The sequence below is a fragment of the Teleopsis dalmanni genome, chromosome 2, assembly GCF_002237135.1.
Source record: "Teleopsis dalmanni isolate 2A chromosome 2, ASM223713v2, whole genome shotgun sequence".
Taxonomy (NCBI): domain Eukaryota; kingdom Metazoa; phylum Arthropoda; class Insecta; order Diptera; family Diopsidae; genus Teleopsis; species Teleopsis dalmanni.
Window position 1 is genome coordinate 186,048,416 of NC_051847.1, and position 25,452 is coordinate 186,073,867.

Genomic DNA, 25,452 nt, shown 5'->3' on the forward strand with positions numbered 1-25,452 from the left:
TACTACCGATACCAAGAAAAATTAAAAAAAAAAAAAAATAGAATAGAAAATGGAATAGTGCCGGTTCACCACACCGGCACTGTGTAGTGAATCAATTCACAAGTATATGTCATGAAATGAATGATTGAAAAATTATGTTCTATATAAAGCTCTTTCATCTTACAGTTATCTTTTCTAATAATAAAAATAATTAGTTGTGAGCACTATTCTATTCCACAAAAAACAATAAAGAAATAAAAAAAAATATCAATGTTAACAGAAATACAACTTTCACTTTTTTCCCCCTAATCAATTAATCTATTTAAATGTAAATAAACAATGTAAATAGCATGGCTGACTTTGGCTTTAGTCTGTAATCTTATAACACGACTACTACCACTACCACTACAACAACAATAATAACAATAACCACAGCGACGAAGACGATTATTGCAACGAAACTATTCTGTAAGTAAGAAGAGGCAGCAGCAGAGAGGCCGACGGTATATAGCCAAGTAATCAACCAACCAACCAACCAAGCAGCAATCAAAGCAACGAACCGGCTTAAAACAATTACCCACAGCGCATAAAAATAGTACGAAACTTAATTTTGTTTGCTTGTTGTTGTTGCTTCTTTTTCTTTGCTAAAACATCTTCGATTTGCGTTAAAAAAAGGTCAATGTTTGGCCTTCAAAACACAGCAAAACCCAGAAAACAGGAGGGGAAAAAAAAACCAAGTTTAATGCCAACAACACAGAAAATTGTACACACAATTGTTGCAAATATTTAAACTTTTTAATTTTTTAGATTTTCGATTCTCGATTCTTTGGCCACCAAAAACTTTGTGACAAAAGACTTACAAATTTGAACAAAAACAAACACTAAAAGCACATGTACCGCACCGCACCGCACCACTCCGCAGCACATTCAACTTGATTTGTTGTTCTAATTTTAGTTTTAAACAATTTAATTTTTTGGACTTAAGAAAAATAAAGCAACAAATGTTAACAATTAATAATAAAATAAAAAATAAAATATACACAAGAAATAAAAATAAAATTTTATCAACTAAACTAAGCTGTTGGCTTTTAACCAAAAATAAATTTCAAATTTTCTATGACTTTTCGCAATTATTCAGAGTGAGACTTTGAAAGAATGTCAAAGACCCCGCGGCGCTCTTGTGGACTTAGTAATAGAATATAAAAATAAATAAAATACTGACTGACTAACGTAGTATTGTTTATGTATTAGTCTAAAAATATAAACAAATAAATAGATAACATTTCTTAAAGCATTAAAAACACTAACACAAACAACAACAACAAATTGTTTTACCGGCTTAACAAGCAACAACAACAACAAAAGCAATAAGTAAGACAACAAAACGGCAAAATCGAAAAGCAAAACAAAAAACGAAATGGAACGAGAAAATTTTAGTTTCCCACAAAGTAAAAAATTATATTTTTCTTTTATTTATTTTTTTTTACTTACTTCGTTCATGGATTCAGCACAATAAATTGGATAGTTTTTTTAAATAAAATAAAACAGAATTTAAAACGTTTTTTATGAAACAAAACAACATAAATTTAAATTTAAAAAAAAAATAGCACAAAGTATTTTAAATTCTATCAACGTTTTAAGAAATGAAAAATGAGTGAGCAGAGCAAAATGTTGCTCTGTACGTGTTTACGTGATAATAATTTGAAACACTTTACTTACCACTGAGTGCAAATTTTTTTTAAGAGTGTAGAAACTACACATGTCGCTCTTATTCGCAAATTTCAACTACAAAACTGGCCATGTGTATATGTATTTTGTGGGCGCTAAGTTACGCGTCAAAGAGTCTTAACGTATTTGAAAATTTAACGAAATGTTTAAAGTTTACTCTCTTCAACTGAAAATTGCCCAACTTCCAATCTACAGCGCAACTTATACATCGAATTTTTTTTTTGAGAACAGAATTTTGTGGTTTAACACTTTGACGACAGAGCAGAACAGAGCAGAGCAAGAGCTATAAAAAGAAAACGATAATGTAATGTGAGGTAGTAAGTAATGTTATATGTTTTAATACACAACTAACATTGCAACTTAACATTATCAGTTTGGGATATGGCAGGCAGACAGACATGGCAGAGCAAGTTTTTAATGGGCGAAGCAGATATAAAAACTGTAATAATTTGATATGTTCTGTTAAGCTTAGAAAAGGAAATCACGTGTAGAAATTTATGAAGTCATTTAGTGATTTCTTGGGCGTATTTAATTTTTTAAAATAAAATAATTAAAAAAATTAAATAAATTTAAATTAAAAAAAATAAATTTAAAAATAGTTTACGTTATAAATTTTTTATACAGAATAAAATTATAATTAAAAATTTTTTGATTTTTGCCGGATTTAAACGACTTAACACATAAAAATGGTAAAAAAATTACACATATTAATTTGTGTTAAATATTTTTAATTATGTAGTCAAACTTCTATAACTCAAAGACCACTTTATAGAGATAATGTGCGACTTATGGGGACTTCGATTTAAAGAATTTTTTTGTAATTGATGTAATTCGTTATCTAAACCCTATTGCACTCTATTTTTATTCGAGTTATAGAATATTCGAATTATAGAAGTTCAAGTGATGGAAGTTTGCCTGTATTTTAATTTCTTTTTTTTTAATTATGTATAATACAAATATTTTGATCGAACCACGACCATTCCATGCCATTCAACACCCCCAAAAGGGATTTTACAAGGGAAGCAAATAAGTTCAATAGAGTTAAATGTAAAAAATATTAGTTTTCAATTAAATTTTTTCAATTAAAATAAAAGCAAAAAGTGTTTGTTATAATTAATAATATATAACTGAAAAAGAAAACCTATTACCTATTGGAAGTAGCATTTCATACAGAAACAAAAGATTTGAATGCAAATATGTTAATCAAGCTCAGAACCTTTTATTCTAAACTGTAATAAGTTCTGTCAAAGTAAAACTGTTATACAACACATTTCTTACGTGACACAGTAAGTAAAACTGTAATAACTGAAAATGTTAAGCTTAAAATGAAAAATCACAAGTTAACAATTAAAAGAAAAAAAGTATCAACCAAAATTATATTTTATATTATAAGTAAGAAATCAAACACAACAAATTAATATTGTTGTATCCCACTAAACGTTTGCTATAATAAGACATCTCAATAAACTGTCCAGAAACAAAAAACTTTACAAGTTTGTGGTTTTATTCTACGCGAGACAAATGTGTTTTCACAATTAAACTAAGTATTATCAACGTATTAAACTAAATTATTAAGTTAAGTTAATGATAATTTAATTAATATATTTATATACAATAAATTAATTTAATAATTACTAATTTATTATATTTTAAAGGTTACTTTAAGAAATTATATGTTTTTAGGCTTTAAATTTTGATTGATTAACTGTTATAACAAGCTAAGTTATCAGAAGTTCACCACTGTTAAGCTTAACTTAACAGCTAAAGTTTATGTTACTTTATGTGTAAATATAAAAGTGTTATATATTTTAGTTAACTTAGAGTAATTTTCCATCTTAAGAACGTAAATAAAATTAACTGAAAAAAGCTATTAAAAACAAAAGTAGGTAAATTTTATTTATAATTTTGTAAAAGCATCAAAATGATTAATAATTAATTTCACAATCAGTTTAAAATCTCTACTAAGCAGTAGTTTATGTTATGATGTTAAAATGAATAAAAATGTTAAGAAATTGAAATGTTAACTTAAACAATTACAGGCTCAAGTTTAATTATTTCTTAAAACAGTTAAGAAACTTTAACATTTTATGTTAAGCTCAAATGCGATGAATGAAATCATCTTTCTAGCCAAAGCCATGAACTTTAAGTGTTATTTTTCATATAAAAACTATTTGTTTATATCTTAATTCGAATTATTTAATTAAATTAAGCTTAAAACAAACTGTTAAGAAAAATAATAATAATAACAACTGTTAAATATTTTTTTTGTCAACCTTATATTTAATGATTAAATAATCATCTTTGTTTTGTGAATGCTACGGTCATACTTATTATTTTGTATAAAAAGTATTAATTTATAATTAAATTAAAATAATTTTATATAAAATTGATAAGAAAAATGTTTTAAATGATTTAAAAAAATAACTTCATATTACAGATATCGCTTTGACACTATATATAGAATGTATAAAGGATCAGGAGTCACTCTTCATACATAAGGAAAATATTTTTTAAATCTAATTAAATGAAAGAAATAATAATAATTTTAAAATCTATTAAAAAATTATTCATTTTCAACAAGATTTTTTTTTTTGTAATATTTATTTGTTCTAAGAATATCGTCAGGCTGTTAATTTAGTTAGTCAATGATCATGTCGGGGTCAATTTGTTGTTAAAAAAAATAATAATGCGGTATTGTTGTATGTTTAATGAAGGCTAGTATCTATTGGTACCTTTACTTCTAGTTAGTGGTGGGTGGACATATATAAATGTGTTTCACTTGCCCTGGTGTCTCTTTTATCTGTTACCATTATTGTGTCAGTGTTCTTATATCGGCATATATTCCCTCAATAATGCAGTGTGTTCATTTAATAAATTATTATTAATTTATTGTTTTATCGACGAAAATTTTTTTAATAATTTTGTTTTTGAAACGGGCTAAATGGTCAATTGTTAAATATTACTTTTTTTTATTAGATTAGGTTAGGTTATACCGGCGATCACTGAGATTTATTGGTCCATTGTATTACCGTTTATATAGGAAAATTCTTTTTTATCAAATTATTATAATTAAATATTAGCATAAGTTGAATCATTAATAATTTATTTTATAATTATTCAAAAAAAAAAAAAATTTAATATTTATATAAATATCTAATAAAATTAAATGATGCTTTATGCTAAAAGTAAAAGTTATTAATAATTTTACATTTTATTTACTTATACAAAAAACAAACTATATATAAATAATAATATATGTACATATCATATATTATTATTTTATTGCATTTTTTCCTATTAAGCAATTAATATATCGAATAATGCCATTTCAAATAAAAAAAACATTGAACAATTAAAAATATTTATAATAAAAATATTAACTAACAATAATAGCCCACATTAAAATTCACCATTGCCACATACACAACAGCCGACGACGTACAATTTAATATCACCAACCTTTACACCACTCCAGTAACTTAATTCCAACATGAAAATTCAAAGATTCAAATATGAAACGGTTTTATGGGAAAGACAAAATACAAAATACAAAATACAAAACAAAAAAAAAACAACCACACACGCATACACACAGAAAAGGCATAAATAAGCGATTTGCTTGCAAAATCTGAAAAGATAAAATGAAATAATTTTAGCAACATTTGATACTGAAGCGAAGCAAAAGAGTGCTGCTGCTATCAGCTACGAAGAACATTGAGGAGACGACGACGACTCAACCAACTAAATGGGAAGCAACAAAAAAACCGGCAAAATTCACAAACACAACAAAAAAAAACAGAAAAACAGCAGAAACAATAAAAATAACATAGGCGGCAAAAATAATCGATAAAGCTAAGCAGCAGAACACAGAGGTAGAGTTAAGCAGAGCGCAAAGCTGCAGCAGAGAACGCAAAGCTACACTGGCCACTGGCAACAGCAACGGCAGCGCAGCAATAACAGAGCAAACCACCAAGAGCAAGCAACAAAATAACAGCAAGAGAAAAATGTAAATGCAGCGGCGCGCAAAGACAACAGCAGCAGCAACGACAAGCAAAAACTGTAAACAGAAAAATTGCAAAACATTGAAAAATTTATTCCAAAAAAAAACTTCGTTTTCAATTTAAAAAATTTTGCCGACAAATGCTTTGTCTTGACTTAAGTAGCATGCAAGCGATACATAGATACATGTATGTATGCATGTGTATATGGGTTGTGTGTATGGGACGAAAAATACGAACGAGACACAAACAAAAGTGAAAAATAATAAATGAGAAATGAAAATGGTAAATAAATAAAGAGGGGCACACGTTAGGTGTGTGTGGGGGGAAGCGACAAACTGACATGACAGTTGTATACGTTAAATTTAAAAATTTTTCTTTAAGTAAGCAAGAAGCAAGCATGTGAGAACAGATCCAGCATTGACAGCAACTTTTTTCTTTGCACCGGGCACGGCATGACAAATGAATTTTTTTCACATTTCTTTTGAAATCTATTTTTTTTAAACAATTAAATTCTATACACTATTTGTTTATTAATAATTAATTTAAACAATAAATAAATATTTTTTATTTAACAATTAAGAAATTTTTAGTGTAATTTATTACTTACTGCATATTTATTAAGGAAACCATCGTGGAAACCACTTGAATATTCTTCCAATTCGAACATTTTGTTTATTAAAATATTGCCGAATTAGATATTTTTTAATTGATTTGTTTTTATTATAAAAAAGTCTAATGTCTTTCTACTATTATTTTTGTTGACATTTAACAATTACAATAGAAAACAATTATTTTTTTATGAATAAAGCAAGCAAAAAAAACTACTTTCGACAAAATCCGTTGAACCGCGTTTATAGTTTTTTTTTATTGTTATAAAATTTAATTTTTTTTTTTTAATAAAGTTTTCATTCAACAATTTATTTTGTTTTTGTATAAGTAGTTTATTTGTTTTAATTTTATCCACATACAAAAAAAATTTTTTTTTTTTTTTGTAAATTGTAGAATTTTTTTATTTTGTATATTAATATTTGCCGGCTATGTGGAAAGCAACATTTTGTGTGTTTGACCAAATGACTTCTATGCGACGATACGTTTTTAGTTGCAAAAGGCGCGAAACTAATTTAGGCGCAACTACACAAAAATGTAACTACTTTCTTTTTCGCTTTCGTTTGAAAGGAAGGGAAAAATATTTTTCTTATTCTAATTTCGTTTTTTTCTTTTTTATTTTTTGGTACGTTGTTCTTAAAGATGTTGTTCAAAAAATAAATTCCACTTCCTTCTCACTTCATATACAAAACTCTACTAAATGATGTGAACTACGTTTGGTGAGTTTCTTGTGCAGATTGCTCAATTTCGAAGTTAAATTTGTTGTTGTTGGTTTTTTTTGTTTTTCCACACGCTCACCACATCACCACATCTCTCAACTCGCTCGCTCTTTATTGCTCTCCCTTAAATTTACATTCCAAACTGTGTATGAATTTTGTTGTGCGTATGTGTGTGTGTATATACATTCTGTTGCTTTCCACAAGAACGTTATCAACATTTGTGACATGTTGCTGGCAATATCTGGCAATGATCAAGAGTGAGTTACCTATGTGGATTGTATATGTAAATAGATTGAAATATACAAAAATTGGTTCGAATTGAAAGTAAAGTGGAGATTCTGTTGTTTGAAAACACAGAAAATTGAGTTGGAAACCAATTGAATGTTTTAAGTTGGATAACAAAGATCCAACCTATATTCTTATTTTGTGAAATAACATTAATTCGTAATTATAAACTGATTTTCAACTATAGAAAATGGTTTATAAGTTTAATTTATTAATTATATATATTTTTGCTTATCAAAAAACAGAGAGGAGAGGAATGGAAGACTTGTTAAACAGGCCTACATTGACTGTATAGTCGCAGATGATGATGATATTTGCTTATGGCCAAATGTTTAAAGCAATTGTTCGTTGATCTTGACAGTACGCCATTGTCTCTTTTAATATTTTTTTTTTATACAGAAGTTACATTGCACTTAAAGACACAACTAACCTATAAGAGAAATTTAAAACTATAGTATGATAGGTAGATGCGGTTGGAGCGGATGTCGGTCTTGCAACAAGCGATTCGCTATAAAAATCTGTAAAATGTGAGCTTAGTCGTCAAAAGTGGTGCAATCTCTACTAAGCCCTATCTTTGTACCTATTACCATCGCATGGGTAATGATCAAATATGATTTATTGATATGAAAATATAAATATTTATTCAAAGCATATGGATGATATATCTGAAGGAGGTACTAGAGGCACTCGACACTTGAGGAATTTTCCCGCTCCGGCGAACGCACATCGGATCTGAAGGAGCGAAATTCATATATATGTAACAATAGGTCTATTATAGCAGAAAACTACGGCTTTATGCACCACAAGGAGATTAAGGAATTAAGAAGAATATGATAGTTTGTTAGTGTAGTGATAATTTATTATGTATTGAATATGTCAGCGTTGGAGTTAGTTATATAGAAGAGTAAAGGTCAGATGTTTTTAAGAAGTTTATGGTTTTCTGGATATTAGAGTGAGTTGGTGAGGTAAAAGTTTTGAAGAGATTTGATTCATTTAATCTAATTACAAACGATGGGTATTTATGACATCTCGTCAGAATGTGGGTAATGGTTAAATTAGTGTTGCATACTTGACATGTAGGTGTGGAGTGTTTTTGAAGATGTGGTCGTTTATTAACTTAGTATCCCTTCTAATAATATTTTACCTAAATTGTTATGAAAATTATAAATATTGAGCGATATAAAAAGTACCACTCGTTTTTTGGTACATTAATTCGTAATTAAAAACTGAATTTTCATCGATAGAAAATTATTTATTAATTTAGTTTATTAAATATTTTAATAGTTAATTTATATTTTCGACCTATACCAACTAGTCAGGTTTAAGGTCAGTTATTAAGCCTCCTCTACTGAAATCTCTTGTTGATTTGGCGTGCCCGAAAAATTAGAACCTCAACGAAATATCATATTATATTATATAGCCGTATCCCTTGGTGTAGCTACTTCTGTTATATAGTAACTGAATTGAGTTGTAGAAAAACTTCTTTTGTTAGAAGTTTAATAAAGTTTAATAAAAAAAAGAGATTATTTTTTTAATTATTTAATGATTACCATAATACAGTGAAACTTCTAGTTTTCACTGTATTGCTAGTTTTCATTTTTCACACAAAAATACATTCTTTTAAAGCGACGTTTTTTTCCCAGGTAGGATTACTGTTACAGCTTCGCTGGATTGGTCATGTCGTGAGAATGGATGAAGACGCTCCGGCGAAAAAGGTGTTTGAAGCAGTAGTCGGCGGAAGAAGACGTAGAGGTAGACCGTGTCTCCGGTGGAGTGATCAAGTTGAGGGAGCACTAACTGGACTTGATATACGAGACTGGAGATATACGAGACCCCTGCGCACGCAGCAGGGGCGCCTGGGGAGACATGCTGCGTCAGGCCGAAACTCGGTAACAAGTTGTTATGGCCACATAAGTAAGTAAGTAAGTAAGTAAGTAAGTAAGTAAGTAAGTAAGTAAGTAGGATTACTGTTACCATCGGTGTCTGCTATGGTAAAAAGTTTTTGCTGTGCTCGTTGTGATTTCAGGGATTACATAGACCAGAAGAACACCTGAAAAGTCGTTTCAGGAACACATACAAAGTAGAAAATATTTTGACCTTCTACCTTTTGATCTGTAGTGCGGAAAAGTAAATTAAATAAATAAACGAGAGGCTTTCTTAAAAATATTCTAACAAATTTATTCACTGATCTTAAATATATATTATTTCATTTGAACCTCTATACGATCAAAATATAATTTTTAAAAAAACTATACCAAACCACCAGGTATTATTTTTTTATATGATGAAAAAAAAATAACAAATCCCACTTCGGACTTACCTTCTCTACTTCCCGTGCACAGCAACTGCTCCACTTCCGACTGATTGATGACAATGAGGACCGCCCCTTTAATTTGCGCGTTTCAATAATAAAAAAGACTTGGATCAGTGGGTCTTGGAAAAATGCGATCGCTAGTTTGCAAAAGCGTTGAAGATAAATACGTGAAGTCTTTGCAAAATAGTGCCAGTGACTTGAAAATGAAAACTAATTATTTTTTAATATTTGTTTACTTACACTGCTAATAAAACGATTAATCAAAAAAAAAACAGTTTATCACAAAAATAAATCAATTATGTCAATCAAAGTTCTCAATAAACAACAACAATTTTCCTTAAAAATTTTACCGTTCGAATTTGAGAAAAAAAATATTTTGTTTATTATTTATTCAAGATTATTTGTTATTCTTACAGATTCTTTATTTAAATAGAAAAGTTTCTAAGATTAGATTAGAATCGCTTTTGTGTACATAACTCATAGTTAGGAATTAGAAAGTCATTAGTATCAGTGGTTTGAAGAAGAAGAATTGCAAACATTGAGTGAATTTCTCGATAATGGAAGGTGATGGGTTTAGGATAAATATGACTTTGCCTATATATATTACGGATAATTGCGTAAGCTAAAAATACAACAAAATCTTTTTTGACGGCTCCTTTCCTTACACGTCACGGAAATCAATAAGTACCCCGAAACAAACAAACACCTAGCTCAAGTAAAGTCCCGCTGTAATATAACAAAATCTCATTTATGGACAACCCTTCACACACACCACGAAAATTATTAAGAAATAAGTGGCTGCACTAGAAGTTTACAAGATAAGATTAAGTAGTATTAGTACTAATAATAGTAAAACACGATTGTTTTGAGAAACCCCATGGTTTCATAACGAAATTCCATTTAATGGGCCCTCTACTCACTCTTCACGAAAATTAGTAAAAGAAATGACTCCACTAAATGTTTACAAGGTTAGCTTAAGTAGTAGTAGTAGTAAACTCGATCCCAAAGGAGTCCTATTGTCTCATAAAAAAATTCCGTTTAAACAGACCCCTTCTCACATGTCATGTAAATTAGTAAAGAATCATTGGCTCAACTAGAAGATTTGATTAACTAGTAATAGATACAAACACTTAGCCCAAGAGAAATTCCATTGCACTATTATAATATCTCATTTAAAGAAACCTCTCCTCACACATTATGTAAATCAGTAGCTCAATTAGAGAGAATCTGTACCGTAGTCATTGCATGTCATATCTATTCTCAAGGCGTGACGACCTATAATATTTTTCTGATTTGTATGATCGCATTCAATAAGGTCATAGGATCCCAACTTAGTAATGCTATATTCAAAGCTAAATGTTACTATACCAGGTCAAGAAAAAAATATTCCAGTGTGTGTCGATGTTTCACTTGAACACTCTCCGCTTTTAATACCATCATATCAAAATTGTCTTCTCTTTAAGATCCTAATTTAGTGTGCTTATTGTGTTTAATTTTGGTTTTTTAATTGTTAGTTATTATATTCCAAGTAAATATTGGATGTTAAACCAAGATACAACAAATAAATCCATATTTATGTTCTTCCTATCCAGCTGATATGGTTGTTAAACTATGTTATTAGCTTACGCCGTTGTTGTTGTGGTAAGCCGCGGAGAAATGTGCTGATATTTGCCCTTTCAGTATGGTGAAAGGCATTTTATATGGTAGACGAAATAAACGAGTAGCCGTTTTGGAACCCACCATCCGATTATGAGCTCACTCACTGCCTTTTATAATCTCTTCACTTTAGCCACAAGAATAGTTATGGGCACATGATTATGAATTAGCTTCAGTTAATCAATGATTGAAGGTCTGTACACCAATTTAAGATTGATGATATGTAATAATATAATTTTACTCGACCCTATCCTACTATTCATCCTTATTCTTTGTTATAAGCAAACCACCAACATAGAAACCGAGATTTGCGTTGTTTGCTAGGTTCTCCAGAAACTCGTAAAACTTCGGGACGATGCAGAAAGTATATAAAAATCTGATTCTTTTCTAAGAAACTATGCAAATAAATATCGTACTTTACTAGCATGGAATACTAAGTTTAATTTTCTCTAAATTATACTAAAATATGTAGCTTTGAACAATTCAGACAACGATATTATTGTGTACAAAATATGCCTAGTTGCTAGTTAGTGAGACTAAATTGTGATGATGTGCTTAATTATAATAAATAAGTATAATAACTTGTTGGGATATTTTGTTTTCTTTCACAATAATTATATTTATTAAGGAATTTCGAAAACTAAATAAAATTCATTAAATTAATTTTATTTTAATATTATATATTTATAAGTGCAATAAGTTTTTATAAAAAGTTTTAATGTAATGTTTTAATAAAAAGAAATAAAAGAAATTCATTTTTAAAAATATTTACAATAAATGATGCATGCAAATTAATGTAAAAAATATGTAATTATAAATTAAATGATTTTGAAATTAATGCCTGCATAAATTTAAATTTGAACTAATATATGAAAATTAAATTAAGAGTAACTTAAATTTCAACTTAAATGTAAAAAAGCAAATTAAAATTTGTTCTGGAAACCACGTTCTTTGCGTCTAAGCAACGTTTGAGAACTTTCCCTTTGTATGTTCTTGCGAAATAGAGCTCTATTTTTAAAATTAAGAGCGCTCTCCTTACTTAACTGTAGGCTATCAACTTTCTTGCCTTTTTTTAAATTCACAATTTCACCTGTTGACAAATCTTCCTCTATAAATTGGCCTGATTGAGTCCATTTTGGTTTCGGTAACGAATGTTTCGGTTCCTCGATATAACGTTTGCGTTTGCGGCTTTTACGAGATGATGTAGGAGACAAATCCTGGCAGTTACTTTCTACCTTAAAGCCGACACATTTTGGTGTAAATGGACTTTCTCTAAAACCATTTACTATTGCTTTACGACACGGTGTCATGGGTTCGACACAAACAGTTCCAGTTGGCAAATTAAATGTGGTAATGTGAATTTTCTTTTTTGGTGTAATGGGTGTTTCTATTATATCCCCAGCAGAAGATTTTATTTTATGTACTTCATTCGATGTCTGTGCTTGATCTTCAGATTTTGGTACTAAAACAAATAATTGAAATTTATTATATTTTTATGAGTAAATTTTAATATTTTCCATTTATTACCTGTTTCAGAAATTGACTCTTCTGTTATTTGATCCTGTTTTGAAGCAAGTTTATTTCCATCCACCAACTACAATAATAAAATGTTAACACAATTAAATATTAAATAAAAAATTAATATTTGATAAAAAATTAAAAAATTTCCACAACTAAGCAAAAGCAGTTTCAAAAGTTAGTTCCAAGAACGTTCGGGTCTACATCCCTGAGCCACTCGTCACCTACGACGACCAAGTACCGAGTACCAAGTAACAGTTTCAAAAGTTAGGAGAACGATACAGATTAATTGAGATGAACTTAGGCTAATATTGTGGGGTACCGTTAAACAACTACCTATCTGCTCTGATTAGTTAGTTCTAGTTTACGTTTTGTTGCAAAATCGTCTCTACTAATAGGTTGTTTGCGAAGACAGAATAGTTGTATTCATTTCATGTAGTTTACAAGTTCGTTAGCATTACTTTCTGCTAGTTACCTAAGTTTATTGAAAAGTTCACTATTATATTATATTTATTAATACAAACGAAATAAATTACACATCAATGGTTCAAAAATTGCTAGCAGATTTTATAGCCAGTAATACGTATATATCAGTAATACCTATATCAGTAATATACCAGTAATATATCAGTAATATATCACTAATATAACAGTAATATATCAGTAATATAACAGTAATATATCACTAATTTATCAGTAATATATCAGTAATCATATATAAATGATGGTAGTATATATCATATATATTATTTTATAATATATATAATATTATATATTATATATTATTTTTGAATTATGTGAATCTGTTAAGCAGAAAATCCTAAATGAGTTCTAAGATATTGTAAAAGGACATAATGTATCGATAGTATAATTATTAGAATAATTTATAGTAAACTTTTATTTACAGTCGAAAAGGTATAAAAGAGGTAATTAACAACTAGCATAGATCTATGTGCAAAGATTTTCAACTGAATAGGAAGAGGCTATATAATAATTGGGCTCAACTTGATGTGCACAATTAAGCAACTTAATAGATAGGTAAAGTCACAATAGGTAAAATAGAAGCCAAGAATAAATGCGTATATTTGTTACACGAAACTTGTGGCTATAAATCTTAAACTGCAAGAATTTGTTCAGAACCCTAACGCAACAATGTATGGGTTCTGGAAGTACTTTGTTGATAGAGCTGTGAGCTCTTTTCAATACATGAGTTTATTAAAATTTTCTACGTCACGAAGTTGAAGATGTATTTAAGTTCCCAAGAGAGCATTCACAAATTTAACAGAATAATATAAATTTGTTGTAGTTGAGAAAATATTAAAGGTGTGTTTAGTAATATCCTATTGAAAACTAAAAGTTCTCAAGAAATTGAGAACTAAAAGTTTAAAACAGAGTCGCCACATAAAAAGGTGACTTTGGGACATAAATTCCATATACGAAAGCTACTATATTAGCGATGGTTTAAAGTATATAAATAAGATTGACTCTATTCTCACCTTCTTATTTTTCTTTTTCTTCTTAGACATTTGAGTAATAACATCTGCTGAAAATTTTAGTGCTTGTTCCACAGCTAATTTGGTTTTTTCTACAAAAAAAAATTTTTTTTAAATATTTTTATACAAAAAATATAAAATACAAAAACCAACCTTTTCGTTTAAAATCATTTTTGCTATTTACGACTGGACTGTTCACATTATCAATCGCAGCCTTTTTGGGAACTTCACGATTTGTATCTTCTTCTTGAGATACTTCGTTTTTGCTCTACACAATTATATTTATTTTTTAATATATTTTATAATTTTTAAATTATTTAAAGCTTACCTTTTCAAGTACATCTTTCAAGTTCTTAGCAGTTAAATCTTCCAAACTCTGTATATAATGAAAAAAAAAATATTTTAAAAGTTATGAGAAATTGTATCTTTGTTTTTGGAATTAATAATTTTTTAATTTTGATTTCATACCTTATCGACTTCTGAATCATTTTGTTCCAAAATTTTACGTTTCTTGTTTACATGATGCAACTCAAAGTCTGTGGTATCGAGTGAACCGGCACTGCAAAAACTTTGTGTCAAGCGTTTCCTTTTAATATTTTTATCTTTACGTGTTTCTTTTTTATCTTCAGAAATATTTTCTATAAATGATTGACCTGCATTCAAAGATTGATCAGGAATGCGATGACCTGTTGGAGCTAAACTTCGACGACGATTATCAACATGGATTTTATCTATTTGCTCAAAATTTGTGAAAACATGCTCCTCTGCACCGTGAAACTCATCACTGTTTGTTTCTACTGCTTGTATGAGTTGGGTGGTATGTTCTTCAACTTTTTCATAGCCACTCTCATCGGTTTGATGTTCAGGATCCCCAACTTCAAATGTGTTCACCGTACATGATGTATGTAGTTTCTCATAGTATTTTTCGTTCGCTATCTTATTAAAATCAATAAAACTTGTGCATAAACGGCTACTTACTTTGGCTGTCGCCTTTAACTTGATTTCGTCTTCATCTGAACTACTTATTCTTTCTAAATCTTTTCTAAATTTTCTTTTCTTTGAATTTGATAAAATTGCGGTTTGAATCTTGGAATTTGTGTTTAATGAGTGTTTATTATTCAGCGTTTGACTTTGATCTGACACATCTGCTTCGTTTTTTTCTGGTTCAGAGGATGAAGTTGGTAGTTCATTACGTTTATTCAATGAATACTTCTTTTTGGTTGACTTATTTACGGATTTCTTATTTATCTCTATTTTATCCTCATCACTTGAATCGGCCTCCTCTTGTTCATTTAAATATTTAACATTTTTGTATGAAAGATTTTTAGATAAATCACACTCGTTCTCTTCTTCAGTACTTGATTCATTATCGCTCATATTCCGAATTTCAACAAAATCACTATCAGAATGAGTCTGTGAAATCGATTCCTTAGTTTCAACATTTTCTTTCCTTTTATGCAATGAATTTCTAAGAGATTTATTTTTTTCTATTGATTTTAATTTACTTTCTTCAAAAGACAAGGACTTTCTCTTTGAATGATTGAGGTTTCCCATATTACAAGATGAATTATTCTTGCCGACATCAATTTTGGTTTTTTTATTAAGTAGTGACCTCCTTTTAGAAGGACTAATAGTCTCAGCTTCGTTTTCAATTTTCTCTTCATTTTGTTTATGGTATAAGGAATGTTTTTTAACATCTAATTTACTATTTACATCTTTTCTCTCATTAAGCGATGAATCACTGCTTTCGTCACTAGATGACGGGATATTTTCAATATTTTTCTTAATTTCTTTCCGAGATACTGATTTTTGTGGCGATTCTGGTTTACATTTTGTCTCTTCATCAAAATTGGAAGAAATATATTCCGTTATTTTCTTTTGTTTACTGGAAAGTGATTTTCGTGATAAGCAAGATTTATATCCGTCTTCTACATCAGCATTATATGAACAAATACTTTTATTTTTGTTCTGATCTACTTTGTTCTTGGATACATATTTTTCTAATGGTTGTGATTTATATTCAATCTGTTCTTCATCACTTGATACCCTATCTTCTTCGTCGTCATCAATGAATGAACGACCCTTTTCAATTTTAGATTTTTTGTCTTTATAGGAATTTGATTTTCCAAATGATCTTGTTTTATGTTCTATTTCTTCTTCATCACTATTCTCCAAATCTTCTTCATGTTCTAACTCCTCTTCATTACTGAACTTAAAATCGACTACATGTTCTGACTCTACTTCTTCATTGGACTCTACTTCATCGATTTCATGTTCTATCTCTTCTCCACCACTTAGCTTATGATCGTCTTCACTCATATTGTTTTGAGCTTCATTAGAAAGAGATTTATGGAATGATTGTGATTTATGTTCTGTCTCTTTAACATCATTGAATACATTATTCTCTTCATTAGTTTTTTCTTTGTTAGAGTTGGATTTGCGCAGCTTTCGTGATTTACGCTTATCTTCTGATTCATCTCTACATATACTATATGATCCATCTTTATTGTCATTTTCTTTATTGAAGAACAATTTTTGTAGCGATTGCGATTGATATTCTTTATCCTTCGCCATTTTTTCTTTGTTGGGTAATGATATTCTGGATGTTCGTGATTTATTTATTACCTCTTCTCCTTCAGTGATGTCAAGAACAACGTCTTCTTTTTCTTCTGATATATTTATAATCTCTACTTCATTACTGTATGCATGATCTTCTTCAATCGTATTATATTTTTCTTTGTTGGAAAGTGATTTACGTACCGATCGCGATTTACGTTCTTCTTTATCATCAGTGAATATACAATCTTCCATATCGCTATTTTCTTTATTAGGTGTTGATTTGCTAATCGATTTTGATTTATGTTTTATCTCTTCTTCGTCACTGATTATAGAATTCTTTCTACGCTTTTTGTTCTTAGAGTTAGATTTTTTTAATGATTCTAATTTATGTTCTTCATCACTGAATTCACGGTCCATCTCATCTTTATTGTATTTTTCTTTGTTTGAGATTGATTTTCGTACCGATCTGGACGATCTGGACTCTGCTTCTTTTTCGTCAATGAATACATCTTCTAATTGACTGTTAGGATTTTCGTCTTCGTCGAAGTCTAATTTTTGCGATTTATATTCTGCTTCATAATTATTCTTTTCTTTTTTGGATAATGATTCGCTTAAAGATTGTGATTTATATTTTCCTTCATCGTCACAAGATGAAGTAACGTCTTTACGTTTCTTCTTCATTTTCTTTTTAGAACGCTTCTCTAAATTCTTTTCTGTTACTTCTGCATCACTCGATGAACTGTTGTCATAGTTTTTCCGTACTTCTTTGCTGGAGACTGATTTTTGTGAGTTGTTTAGTTTACCTTGTACTTGTTCATCGTAACTAGATGAAAACACATCATTATTTTCCTTATATTTTTTCTTCGAAGATGATTTCGATACCGTTTGTATTAAATATTCTTGTGCATTTTCAACGACACTATCAATTATTTCTTCTTGTTTATCGTGAGTGAAAGATTTATTTTTAGAACTCTTCTTATCATTACTACTAAGTGATTGATTATTTTCAAAGTCATTTTTACTTTTATTTAGTGATTTTCTTTTAATACTATCTTTCTTTCTTCTTTCGCCATTCTCCGTTAAATCATTTTCCACAGTTTTATTGCCCTTTTTATGAGAATTTGATTTTACTTGTGAACTGTTTATATTATCTGCTTCGTCATTGGAACTCAATATATAATCTTCGTCTACCTCCATGCTTTCTTGTGATCTATTTATTTGTATTTCTGTGTGATTTTTAGACACTATTTCTTCTTCTTCGATTAAATCGTTTTTATCTGACTTTTGTGTAGATTTTAACGATTCATTTAAATTAATTTTGCCGAATTTCTCATTTTTGTTATCAGATATTTTATTATCATAAGATGATGTATAATCATCATTTGATTCTGATGGACATTTTTGTACAGATACTAAATCACTTTTATTAACATCAGTTTCATTCCGATTTTTTTTAATTTCCTTTTCTTTTAAGACTTGTGCTTCATTTTGAGAATCGCTTAAACTGCTAGACTGATTAACGTCATCTGTTACATCAGATGAGGATTCTAGTGGCGCTTCATTATCAAAAAATGATTTATTGAAGCGATCCGATCTGTTCATATCCTTCAATATTTTTTTACGAGACTCATTTAATTCCTTGACAGCACTTTTATCTAACTTACGATCTGTTTTAGGCTCTACCCGCAATTTTAATGCGGACTCACTTAGATCACTGCTATTTGATGATTTCGATGATGAATTAAATGTATTCCTCTCAACCTTCATATTTTTAACATCCATTTTATTAATTTTAGAATTACTGTCATTGTCTTGCGTTTCCACTTCAGTTTCGCTGGTCGATTCAATTACACGCTTTCTTTTATTTTTAGAAACTTGTTTTATCTCAAGAACATTATCATCGTCTCCTTCATCAGATATATGTAATACAACGGAGTTATCACTATCATTACTACTATTACTTTCATCTTCATCTACATTTTGTATTTCATCTTCTGAACTTGTTGCAATAAAAGATAATTTTTCGTCATCTTCTTCACTTATGAGATCACCCTCGTCAGTATCACAACTGCCAATGGATTCACCATCAGGTATTATATCATTTTCTTCCATTTCACGCCGTTCTTCTTCATCCATTGAATCACCACTACAATAATCTTCTCCTGCATCCATTGCTTCATCATCAACAAACTTATTTTTAGTTTGTTCTTCATCAGATTCTTCATTAGATTGTTCATTTGATTCTGCATTAGATTGTTCATCGGAATCAAGTTGTAAATGTAATTGTGATGAATTTTTCTGTGGTGATATATTTTCTATTTCCACATCTTCATGAACCTCTAATGCCTTAGATTCTGCAATTGTATCAATTTTGGAATTGTTGCCTACTTTTACTGTAATACATTGCGTCCATGATTGTGCAAAATTGTTAATACTCTTTGAAGAGTCGTCCTTGTTCTCACTTGAAGTATTAAGTGCAGTCGTTTTTTTTGGAGAGCTTTTTTCTTCAACCAATTCATCAATTGAATTGGCACAACTCTTCTCCGCTGTTGAATTTAAAGTAATTGACTTTTCAATTTCTAAGTCAATTTGTTTTAATTCATCCTTTGTTTTAGTAACTTTATTTGCACTGTTAATAATAGGCGTTGAACTCTTCAATTTGTCTAAGACTTTGTACTTTATTGGAGTTACTTCTAGCAATGGTAGTTGCCCGTGGGAATCCTGTTTCTTTTCTTCTAAATCTGACTTTGAAGAATCAATTTCAATATAGCTTTTACTTTTTAAGAGTGATGGTGTTCTGGGATAAGTTTTCTTTTCCACATCATTATCATCTGAATTATCGAACGTAACCGAATTTCTATGTCCACTAGACCTTATGTTCAAAGGCAAACTTTTGTTTGCAAGTGTTTTATCTGGAGTAGATGATCCTATATTCTTTTTATTTGAATTCAAAGTTTTGTCAAGAAGTGTTTTTTTTATTTTAGGATCTGGAGTAGTTGGTTCTTCATCCTTTTTATTCGAATTCAAAGTTTTATCGAGAAGTGTTTCTTTTATTTTAGGATCTGGAGTAGTTGGTTCTTTATTCTTTTTATTCGAATTCGAAGTTTTATCGAGAAGTGTCTTTTTTATTTTAGGATCTGGAGTTTGTGGTTCTTCATTTATTTTATTCGAATTTGAAGTTTTATCGAGAACTGTTTCATTTATTTTAGGATCTGGACTTGTTGATTCTAAAGTTCTTACGTCAGTTATCATTACCTTTAATTTTTTCATAGTACTTAGGGGTGTTGACGGTTTGGAAGTTTGTTGTATCGGTACAGTACAAGGTGAATTGATTTTAATAGAATTTAATGTTTTTTTCATATCATTTAATTTTAAACTAACATTACGTATATTTAAATCATTTTCACAATCATTTTCATTTGAAGTACTTTCGTTTTGTTCAAGATCTACTTCAATGTTACTTGCTTCCAAAATGTTATTGTTCTTTTGAAGATCTGTGTCTGGTACTTCAATATTACTTGCTTCCAAAATGCTATTGTTCTTTTGCGGATCTGTGTTTGTTACTTCAATATTATTTGCTTCCAAAATGCTATTGTTCTTTTGAAGATCTGTGTTTGGTACTTCAATATTACTTGCTTCCAAAATACTATTGTTCTTCTGATCTGTGTTTGGCATTTCAATATTACTTGTTTCCAAAATGCTGTTGTTCTTCTGAAGATCTGTGTTTGGCATATCAATACTACTTGATTCAAAAATATTATTGTCATTTTTAAGATCTGAATTCGGCACTTGAATGTTACGTGCCTCCAAAATGCTATTGTTTTTATTAAGATCTGCATTTGACACTTTACTGTCACTCACAATTTCATTCACTAATACATCTTTAATCACCAAATCATGGGAAATAATTTCAACATCATCATTGTATGATTTGTTTACATTTAATTCATTTAAACTTTTATTAAGTGCTTGCGGCTCAGTATTTGGATCTATGTTTTTATTACCATTGATTATAGCTGCATCTGTATTAGTTACATTTATGACTACATTATTAGTCATGATTGTATCGTTTATTTTGTTATTTTCTTTTTTATGCTCGCCAACATTTTCCTTAATCATTTCTATATCTTTATCATCATTTCCAATATTTTTAAACTCGTCTTCTTGTTCTTTTTTAATATCAATACCAACGACTCCTTCATCAATCTCAATCATTTCAACATCACTTTCATTATGTTCAACTTTTATTTTTACTTCTCCACTTTCGTTATGAAATACTTTATTTGATTTTTCTTTAGATTGATTTTCATCTGCTTTGAAGCTATTTTCATTGTCTTCTGTTAAATCTATTTCTTCGCCGTAAACTTTTTTTTCTACCGGTTGCTCAATTGCTGCTTCTTCTATATTGATTGAATTTTTATCGTTCGCAATTGAATCGGGCTTTTTCATATCTTTAGTTTCTTCTTCTTCTTCTGTGGATTTAACAGTATCTTTTACGTTGTTCTTAACAACTTCACTTTTTTTTATATCTTTTTTGTCTTCATCAGAAGTTTTTTGCTTCTTACCTTTAATAGTCTTTTTAGCATTTTTATCTATTTTCACGTCAATTACACTGGATTGGCTATCCTCATCGGTGTTAATGTTTATAATTTCCACTTCCGAGTCCTCAACATCGTTACTATATACTTTTCTTTTTAATGGACTATCCTTTTTTTTTGATATATTTGTTTTAATTTTCGACTCAGCTTCGATTTTTAGTGCTTTGTATTATAAAAAAAAATAATTTATATAATCATTATATATCATATATATAAACAAGTACTTACCACTACGCGTAAATCTACTGGTAGTTGCACTAATTTTGTCACTCTGTGATCGAAGCTTTGGTGAAATAGATTTTCTACGTGTCTTCTCTCCATATTTTGCTGAATAATTAATTTTGATTATTTTTATTTAATTTAAAAACATTATTCTTTGCTTTTGTTGACTTACGTTTTTCAGAATTCACATCTTCCTCTGCAAGCGTAGGAAATTTAGGTGTCTTCACTGATTTCTGCACGTCAACTTCAATAATTGAAGTACTATTTCTACGTGTAATTCTTTTTGAAGGTGTACTTACTTCAGGAGTTCCTTCTTTAACTAACTTTCCCATAAGCTTGGAAGGAGTCGAAGTGGATAATCTACGTGTGGTACGTCGTAGACCAGTATCTTTTGGTGCTGTTATAAAAAATATATTAAAATATGTATTAATGTTTTAATAAAATTTGAAAATTCTATTATATACAAATTACTTACATATATCTAAGCTCTGTGTTGAAACGGGTGTACCAGGTCTACTTGAATTATCACTTTCTGACTGAAGATGCTTATGCTGTGAACGTGTCACTGAAAATATAAATACAATACATTACAAAACATAGAAGATCTTGATATGCAACACACTTAATGACTAGTTTGTAATAAATGTAGGATTAAGCTGGCAGTGCCAGTGAGGTGAGATGGTCTTGACAGCACAACAAGCAAAGTGAAGTTAGTAAACGACGAACAACTAGCTAGAAAAGACGTTTGCTGATTCTTACAATATAACTCATTTAGTTTCCAAAAGGATATATGGTAAATTTGAGCACAAATATTCTTAAGGAACGACAACTTCTAATACCTACTTAAATGGATATTCGACTAATTCGACTGCATGATAATAATAATGATAAAAAAACTTCTTAAAACTACAAAAAAGGTATTAAATATATTTTTGTTCAAGAGGTAAGTTCTTTTTTACAAGTTCTAACTTCAATACATTAACATGCCTAGATACATTAGACGAGTGCATTTATGGCGGCGAAGACAGACCATCGACGCATAGCATACCTTCTTTTACTGTAATAGGCAGCTAACACTTAGCGAAGAGCTAATAGCCTATATTGAAACAATAAATCTCGAAAATATAGTGATAAAGATGAGAGCGAACTCAGAGAACTGGCAAATGATAGTCATATGTGATGAAAATGCGATGAAAAAGTAGAGGTCTAGACGCAGATGGAAAATCACAAAAGCATGATAAAATTGTGCTACAATAAAAAATTAGAAGTTCTAAGAAGAAATCAGAACTAATCGTTGTTAATGCAACAATAATCGATCTTTGGACCCGTTTCTTAGAAATTGCTAGGTTTGTTTGCCTTGATCCTGGTTGACTTAAATTGAAAGCCCACTCATCCACCAAATTATACGCACTCCTAAATAGTCTTCTCCCCTCTAATACCTAATACTAATCTAATAATAATACATATCCACATTCTAATCCAGGTATGGCTTGGTAATTCCTTTCTGTTATCTGTTACATTTACAGATCCTTGCGGGCTACAGCTGCAGCAGCGACAACAACAACAACAACAACACAACAACTGTTTTTCAAGTTTTTAAACAAAGGGACAAATATAAGATAAGAACTCTATATGGTTTAACTATATAAATTTATATATTATTTAATTGAATTGCATTGGAAGGTCGTAAAACTAAATAATTATAATAAAAATATTTATATAGCAGCGCATACAGGAGTGCAAAAATGAGTAAATCAATATAGCATTTTTCCAGCAGGCTGGTCGCGCTGTCATTTATAAGAAAAAAAACAAATATTTACTTTTTATTCTCAACATATAATGACTAAAATGATTTTAATTAATATTTAAACGAAATTCAAATATTTTCCATTTAACATAAATGAATGTCAAACAACATATAAGAAAAATAATTTCACAATAAGAATATTTTAATTGGTTTAATAGCAGACACTTAAGTATCAATTCAATGACGATATTTTTTTATTATATGTAACATGGCCGTGTTTGAGAAAAAAAAAAATAAACCGTTTTCTTTTAAGTTTTATAGAAATGGACGAAGGAAACAACAAATACAAAAACGAAAGTGTAACGCAAGAGTCTCACCTTAACTTTTTGAAGCAAAATTACAATAACTTTCTATATATTTTACTTACCACGCGACGGAGTAACACGCCCAGTCTCCATTACACTTAAATTAAACTTATTCAATATATTTTAATATAATACAACAAATTAATAATGAAAAAAGCCGAATGACGCCACACGTGCTATCAATACCGTTTTGCAAATGCTAATAATTTGCGCTAAAGACAAAATTTCTGTTATATTCAAAATCAGCTGTCAGTGTTGTCTTTCCTTTCAAAAATAGTTACTATAAAAATTATTTCAATTTGAAATGAAAGTATAACAGTTTTCATTTATTAAATGTCAAATGTTGCTATATATCAAAAAATTATTTTTTTTGAGCAAAATTATCATAACTTTCTATATATTTACTTACCACGGGACGGAGTAACACGCCCATACTCCATTACAATTAAATTAAACTTATTTAGTATATTTTAAAATATAACAACAAATTAATAATAAAAAAAGCCGAATGACGCCACACGTGCTGTCAATGCCGTTTTATAAATGCTAATAATTTGCGCTAAAGACAAAATTTCTGTTATATTTAAAATAAGCTGTCAGTGTTGTCTTTGCTTTCAAAAATAGTTACTATAAAAATGATTCCAATTTGAAATGAAAGTATAACAATTTTAATTAAATAAATGTCAAATGTTGCTATATGATATATTAAAAAATTTTATATTATCTGTATAAATATAGTTTATATATCTATTTAAATATTTCATATTCATCTATGTTTAAATAAAATTGTATTTTTAATTAATTTTTTTATGAATGCACGGGGAATCATTTCAAAAATTTTTTATGTAATCTTATAAGAATAGTGGGTAATGCAATATGTACATAAGTATATTTATATTACGAACTTCGTTCTTTTATAATTTTAAGTAAGTGATTTTGCTTTGCAGATTATCTTACACATTTAAGTGTAAGTTATTAGAACACATATTTAATACAATATATTAAATTGAAAAAGATTATATATGATTCTTAAAAAAATTCTTGAAAAGTAGAAAAGTAAATAAAATAGAAAAATAACAAAAACAAATGCTAAAATAAAATCCCTAAAACAGCAATGTAAACACCTGACGTGTGCGAACTGAATTAAGCAAAATTCGATAGTTAAAATCTATAATGTAAACATGATTCTAGACTCGAGTAATGAATAACAAAAAAAAAAACACGAAAATACTTTTTAATGTGAAAATCGAATTTTTTTTTCAAATTTTAGAACAACTCGTTTAAAAATTGACAATAAGTAATTCATTTCAATACGAAAATTAAACAAAATAAAATTGTAAAGTTAAAAAAATATTTTATACAATGATTCATATCACAATTGTCAATTTCCTGCTTTTAGCATTATTTGTTAAGTTTTGGGTTCCTAAATTTAAAAGATATTTATTTTATAAATATTAAATACTTATATTTGTGACCAAAAATTATTATTATAATAATTAGCCCGGTAACAAATTATGATATTTATTTTTGTGATATAATTACAATAATTTACTTCATTTACTGTACACACATTAAATGCTTTAAACGCTTAATTTTATATGCTCATCCTAAAATTAACGACAAAAAAGAAATTAATCTACCTTCAAAACATAAATAAGAACC

The 25,452-nt window shown here is 29.0% G+C and overlaps 2 protein-coding genes across 2 annotated transcripts in view; both read right to left on the reverse strand.

Annotated features, from left to right (window-relative positions):
* LOC119679717 (putative uncharacterized protein DDB_G0271606) overlaps positions 1–6,408 on the reverse strand; it is a 34,323-nt gene extending 27,915 nt beyond the window's left edge. Inside the window, exon 1 of the mRNA XM_038092212.1 lies at positions 6,316–6,408. Coding sequence (XP_037948140.1) covers positions 6,316–6,375 — 60 coding nt within the window. The 5' untranslated portion in view covers positions 6,376–6,408. The remainder of the gene's footprint in view (positions 1–6,315) is intronic.
* Positions 6,409–12,149: 5,741 nt separating this feature from the next.
* On the reverse strand, positions 12,150–24,060 carry LOC119685239 (MATH and LRR domain-containing protein PFE0570w-like). The gene is made up of 10 exons (XM_038099475.1): positions 23,853–24,060; positions 22,154–22,243; positions 21,851–22,075; positions 21,685–21,783; positions 14,768–21,618; positions 14,628–14,675; positions 14,453–14,567; positions 14,303–14,391; positions 12,816–12,882; positions 12,150–12,750 (listed from the first exon to the last, which is right to left on the reverse strand). The coding sequence occupies exons 1-10, from the start codon at positions 23,881–23,883 to the stop codon at positions 12,212–12,214; spliced, it is 8,154 nt and encodes a 2,717-aa protein (XP_037955403.1). The 5' UTR covers positions 23,884–24,060; the 3' UTR covers positions 12,150–12,211.
* Positions 24,061–25,452: the final 1,392 nt, after the last annotated feature.

Coding starts and splice junctions, on each gene's coding strand:
- LOC119685239 (XM_038099475.1), bottom strand. CDS start 23,883: ATGGAGACTGGGCGTGTTACTCCGTCGCGTG. Junction 22,076..22,153: donor AACACAGAGCTTAGATATAT/GTAAGTAATTTG, acceptor TTTTTATAACAG/CACCAAAAGATACTGGTCTA. Junction 12,751..12,815: donor AGAGTCAATTTCTGAAACAG/GTAATAAATGGA, acceptor TATTTGTTTTAG/TACCAAAATCTGAAGATCAA.